The following is a 6,278-nucleotide window of genomic DNA, read 5'->3' as shown; positions in this document are numbered from 1 at the left end:
AGTACGTATGTGTGCCACTAGATGTCCTGGCAGAATTAGCTCTTGCACTAAACGGAGCTACAACACAGGTTGCTAACATCGGATGATTTATTCTAAAAAACTCCTGTTAGGTATTTTCTTGCAATTTGGCGGGGGGTGGGGGAGTTTTTTGGAATTTTTGTTGTTGTTGTTGTTGTTGTTGTTGTTTTGGGTTTTTTTAAATATTGTAATTATTATAATTCTTGTGCACAGACCACTTTGGAAACCTGGGGAGCTTTGACTCCTGAGAAACAGCTGCAGCACAGGCTGTCCTGCAGATAACAAGTATTAGGAGCACTTTGATTGCTAGAGTGGTTGAGAAATTCCCCTATAATTCTGAGATTTGGTTCACCTGCAGAGCCTTTTTTTAGCCTGAGAATGTTGCCTTGGGGAGCTCCCTTCAGAACCTTCCATCAGAAGAAGAATCATCCTTAGCCTGAGGAAGATTTCTAGCAATCAGGGATTTATTTTTATGCAACAGAATGGAAATTTTCTGAAGATATTTTTTTTTTTTTTCAATATTTCTTCACCATCTATTATCTACAGGTTATTGTAGTACCTGTAAGTTCCTCAATTACCTATACAAAATGAACAAAAAGTAGAATTTATAGCATGTTTACTTTATTTGGCTATGTGTTTTTCTAAGAATTTGTATGTTAAAATATGTCTGTACTTAAATTTACATCTCTATCAAGATACAAAGCAGCATCTGACTGTAATTAATAAGCTGTAATAATAATTTTCATTGTGACATTGATTTCTTTCATTGTGTCCACACAAGATAACTTAGCTGTAAGGCTGCTGTTCCCAGTACATGCACTTGTTTTTAGGCTGGATATCTTTTTTCTTTACTCCTTAATTGTAATTAAACATGTAATTAGAACTCATCACAGAATGATTTTTTTTTTAAGTGTATCATGAAGAATTATTGACATTGGATGTATCATGAAGAATTATTGACATTGAATGGAAGGTATCTGCAGGGTCAGGAAATCATGGTGGAAGAGCAGTCTGCAGGTACAGCTCAGCACAGAATGAACCAGATTGCCATTTCATGGCAAATTTAGAACATATTTTGTGAGCCAGGGTGCAGGTGTGGAGCAGGGAGGTGAGCAAGATAACACAGACCCAGGGCAGCAGCCACTCAGGATCCAGTCCCACAGTCCCTGGGGAAAGAGGAGGAGCAGGCCCAGGGCTCAGAGCTGGAGGCAGCCAAAATCCAGGTGATCTGCTGAGTTCACAGCAACGAGGCAGGGCAAGGCTGATGGGGAAGTCCATCTGCGGTTTGGGTGGTGGTAGTAAAGGTCAGTCATGGTCTGAGGATGGCTGGACAGGTCTACAGGGACAAGGCAAGTCTAAGGTGAGCTCCGATGTGAGCTAGGCTTCTTGTCAACAGGATCTACAGCCAGGTACAGCCTGAGCTGGAACTGGAACCCCCTAAAACATGGGGCAAAGCAACTGAATTTTCAGACCAGAGCTTAAATGGATTCACGGGCAGAGGCCCCAGACGAGGCTGGCCGGGGCCATTAGGGTTTATCAGGGTTTGATCAGGCCAGTCTGATGGGGCATTGAAGAGCACCGCGGTCCCCTGTTGTTTGTCTGAGTGATCTGAGCAGTGCTGTAACAGCAGAGAGGAAACAGCTGTGATGATGATGATGATGGCCTCTAGGAAAGGTGTGTCCCCTTCTTTTCCTGGTGCTGTTTCGGTCCCAGTGTATGAGAGGTTACAAGCAACATCCATGTTCCTTATCTTGGACACGGATAATTTGGGTAGAATTGTAAAATCAAAGGGAAGCAGCTGTAAGGGTGATAACTCTGGGGGGAAAGGTACGTCCTCTTCCTGCTATATCCTGGAAGGGCTTGTCCATGCTCTGAAAGTTGTGATTTTTTTTTTTTTTGTGTTTGCATAAGTAAACAAACACAGAATAAAAAGGTTTAGCTTGAATTGTAGTTTAGGGATTTATTGTATCTACTTTACGTGGTTTGTCAATCATTTATCAGTGAATTTGGCTGTTTTCAAGGGGGATTGGGGTTTCCTAAACAAGGTCCTGGCTTTCTAAAAATGGAATTGTTTCTAGTTTGGTTTTGGAGCTGAATCTTGGAGTGTTCTGAATCATAACAACAGGGGAGATAAACAGAGAATTTACAGGAATAGGCCCATATCTGGATAGCAGATCTGCATGGTCTTGTTCTCAGCCGAGCTGAGGGAAAATTCCTACCCAGCTTCTGTTGCTCAGATATGGATTGTGCAAACTCAGTGCAGAAGTGCTAGATAATCTAAGTGTAATTTTGAGTTATTTTTTAAGATTAGTACCCACTGGGCTTTCCAGTATCAACTTTGGCATAAAGGGCTCTTAAAGCTCCTGTCATTGCTAATTACATTATTAATTAGGGACCAGCCAAGCTGCAGGCCCTGTTGTTTTGGGCACTGCACAACTGAAAATAATAATGTAAGTGGCAGTCCCTGCCTTGGAGAGTCTCAGGCTACACAATAAAAGCAGTCAAAAATAGGGGAAAATCCTGTTCTTGAAACATGTAGAACTAACTTTTTCTTTTTTGTTTTTTTGTCTTGAACCTCTGTCCACAGAAATTTTGATAACATGTAATAGTTTTTGGCATGGTTTATTCTAATGTACCATCAAAATACAAAACTTGTATTTCTGGCCTTTATCTCCCTGGAACTGGTGGAGCATTTCTATCTCTCGGAGTGGACAGGTTTTCCTGCCCATGCTGGTGTAACAGGTTTGCCTTGTTCCCCTCCCAGCTCTTTGTGCAAAAGGAAATTCCACACAAACTTAGCTCAGATGATACCAGTGCTGCTTTCTGTTTCTGTACATTATTCTTCTGCAAGTATTTATAGGTTAAGCTCTCAAAAGGAGGTGATGGAAGAGTGCTGTCTGGTTTTGCAATATGTCCTGGGTGGATGTAGGGCTAAAGATGGTGGTCTGGGAGCCTGTAGTACAGGCCCTTGGAAGACTGTTGTGCTTCAGGCAGCAGAGGAGGCTTGGATATTCAAATATGTTGGCAGTAGAAGGAAGAACTATTCTAAAATGAGCTGAACAGGGTGTCTCTTAGTTGTTATGAAGCCAGCCCTTTAAAGTAATAACTTTTAATGATGAACAAAAGCACTGCCTGTTGTGTCTCTTCAAAGACAGCTGTGTGAGGAGCAGCACTCTTCTCTCATGTTCAAATCAATGGAACTCGGATAAAAATAAATGCAATTCTTTATTAGCATTTGTCTTCATTGTTGTTCAAAATGTTGGAATTGCTTAATGTGTTTTTCTTCCTCATGTAGGGTAGCAGCCAAGCATCAGTGAAGAAGTGCATTAATCTAGGGGAGATAATGCTTGTTGTAGCAGCTGGTCAATTTGTATCTTCTCTGATCAAAAGCATCCTCACCCTTTTTGTGCAGAAGCCTTTTACCTCAGGTGAATGAATATGCTTCCCTTTTTTATTCCCCCCACAAAAATCTCTCATGAATAGATACAGTACTAAATATATTGGTCTAAAGCTCTTTTTACATTTGTTGTAGCCGAAAAGCAGAAATGCAAAATGAGATTAAGTGACACAGCTCAAATAAATGACAGAGGATCACAAAATAAATATTTTTTCTGGCAAGGAAGTGAGCTATTTTCTGCCTGTGTAATTGCTACAATAACCCACATTTATGCAAAGGCAGATAATTTGGTTATTTTCCTGCTTGCTTGCTGAGCATTTTGGTGACAGATGGTGGATTTAATATTCTTGGATTTGGGTTATTTTGGGGGTAAGGGATGTATATACTGCTTAGCTGAGTTAGAAGTCAGCCCTTGCAGTGAGTTCACAGAATTAATTGAGCTGGAAAAGACCTGTGAGGTCATTGAGTCCAACCTGTGACCAATCCCCACCCTGTCAGCCAGACCATGGCATTGAGTGCCACACCCATTTTTTCTTGAACACCTCCAGGGATGGTGACTCCACCACCTCCCTGGGCACCCCACCATGGTATTTAATCACCCTTTATATGAAGAAATTCCTCCTGATGTCCAACCTGAACCACACATGACACAGTTTCAAGGGTTCTGGGTTTTCTTCCTTACTAGGGCCCTCTCCTCCTTTACAAAGGACCAAAACAGGAACATATTCTTCAAAACCAGTCTCACCTGGCCTGGAGGGAAGGTGAAAAGAGGTAGAGAAGGGTGCCTGAGGGTGGGTGGGGCTGGGATCACCACCTCTGTACTTGGCACAGGTGAGGCACCTCAAATATTGCACTCAGTTTTGGGTCCTTCACTCGAAAGAGGCCATTGAGGTCCTGGAGTGTATCGCCATTGGGATTTTTTGCAGGCGGCTGCCCCCTCTGGGCTACAGGCCCCTGAGGACAAACAATGCCACTTTTCCCTGAGAAAGAAAACTCGCCAGCTCAGGTTCCTGACCTCAGTTTGTAGGGTTCCCTTGGGACTGTCAGGGCAGCAGTAGTCTGAGGTGGGAGCAGCTTGGGTCTGCGACACATCCTTCTCCAGTGAAGAGATTTCTAAAACTTGTGTAAGTTTTAGAAAGCATAGAATCATACCATAGTTAGGGCTGGAAGGAACATCTAAAGGTCATCCAGTCCAACCCCCTGCAGTAAGAAGGGACTTCTTCAACCATACCAAATTGCTCAGAGCCTGTCCAGCCTGGCCTCGACTGTTTCCAGAGATGGAGCATCCACCACTTCTCTGGGTAACCTGTACCAGTGCTGGTGATTCTGTGAGCAGGGTGGGGAGAGCCTCCTCCCTGTGGGTGACACTCATTCCTTAGCAACCCCTTCTTTAAATTGACCCTTGCTCCTCCACTGGTGCCCATTCCCCAGAGACCCACGAGAGACCCGCATTCCTCCATTGATATCCATTCCCCAGTGACCTGAGTTCCTCATTGATCCATTGACGCCTGTTCCTCACTGACCCCTGCTAGTCCACTGACGCCATTCCCAAACCACTGCCGCTCCCCATTGATCCCCACTGATTCCCTCTCCCGCACTGCTGCCATTCCCTGCTGACTGCTGCTCCCTGCTGATCCCCCTTTTCCTCACCATCCCACTCCCCACTGATCCCCCTTTTCCCTGCCGATCCCCTTTTCCCCACTGATCCCCCTTTTCTCCACTGATCCCCCCTTTTCCTCGCCGATCCCCTTTTCCCCAATGGTCCCCCCTTTCCCCACTGATCCCCCTTTTCCCCACTGATCCCCTTTTCCTCGCCGATCCCCTTTTCCCCACTGGTCCCCCTTTTCCCCACTGGTCCCCCTTTTCCCTGCCGATCCCCTTTTCCCCACTGATCCCCCTTTTCTCCACTGATCCCCCCTTTTCCTCGCCGATCCCCTTTTCCCCAATGGTCCCCCCTTTCCCCACTGATCCCCCTTTTCCCCACTGATCCCCTTTTCCTCGCCGATCCCCTTTTCCCCACTGGTCCCCCTTTTCCCCACTGGTCCCCCTTTTCCCCACTGGTCCCCCTTTTCCTCGCCGATCCCTTTTTCCCCACTGATCCCCCTTTCCCCCACTGATCCCCCCTTCCCCACTGATCCCCTTTTCCTCGCCATTCCCCTTTTCCCCAATGGTCCCCCTTTTCCCCACTGATCCCCTTTTCCCCACTGATCCCCCCTTTTCCCCACTGATCCCCCCTTTTCCCCACTGATCCCCCCTTTCCCCACTGATCCCCCTTTTCCTCGCCGATCCCCTTTTCCCCACTGATCCCCCTTTTCCCCACTGATCCCCTGTTCCCCACTGATCCCCCTTTTCCTCGCCGATCCCCTTTTCCCCAATGGTCCCCCCTTTCCCCACTGATCTCCTTTTCCTCGCCATTCCCCTGTTCCCCACTGATCCCCCTTTTCCTCGCCGATCCCCTTTTCCCCACTGATCCCCTTTTCCTCGCCGATCCCCTTTTCCCCACTGTCTCGCTCCCCGCCGCTCCCCTTCCCCCGCGGCCCCGCTCCCCTCACGGCCGGGCCGCGCCTGCGCTCCGCCGGCGGGGCCGCCCCCCCGCGGCAGCGGCGGCGGCTCCGCGCCTGCGCAGCCCGGAGCTGTCAGTCGCTCCCCCGCCCCGCGCCGCCCGGGCCATTTTGCGGCGCGATGAGGCGGGAGCGGCGGTGAGCAGCGCCCGTCCCGCCCGCTCCGCTCGCACCGCCGGGCACGGCCCTCCCGAGGGCGAGCAGACGCAGCCAGGGGACAGCGGCACCCCCAGCGCCCCCCGCCCGCCGCTCAGCGCCGGCGGAGCCATGAGCTGGGGCACGGAGCTGTGGGTGAGTGCGGG

At 48.1% G+C, this 6,278-nt stretch overlaps 1 protein-coding gene across 7 annotated transcripts in view; it reads left to right on the top strand.

The window, feature by feature from the left end:
* Positions 1–6,089: 6,089 nt before the first annotated feature.
* The window catches only part of FNBP1 (formin binding protein 1), a 93,341-nt gene continuing 93,152 nt past the window's right edge, over positions 6,090–6,278 (top strand). For all 7 annotated transcript variants that reach the window (XM_085593889.1, XM_085593887.1, XM_085593884.1 and 4 more), the window contains exon 1: positions 6,090–6,267. In XM_085593889.1, the coding sequence (XP_085450015.1) occupies positions 6,244–6,267 (24 nt within the window). In that variant the 5' untranslated portion in view covers positions 6,090–6,243. The remainder of the gene's footprint in view (positions 6,268–6,278) is intronic.

Source organism: Lonchura striata, chromosome 17, assembly GCF_050655825.1.
Source record: "Lonchura striata isolate lonStrDom1 chromosome 17, ASM5065582v1, whole genome shotgun sequence".
NCBI lineage: Eukaryota > Metazoa > Chordata > Aves > Passeriformes > Estrildidae > Lonchura > Lonchura striata.
The sequence above is the reverse complement of the archived record's forward strand: the minus strand, read 5'-3'. Positions and strand labels throughout refer to the sequence as shown.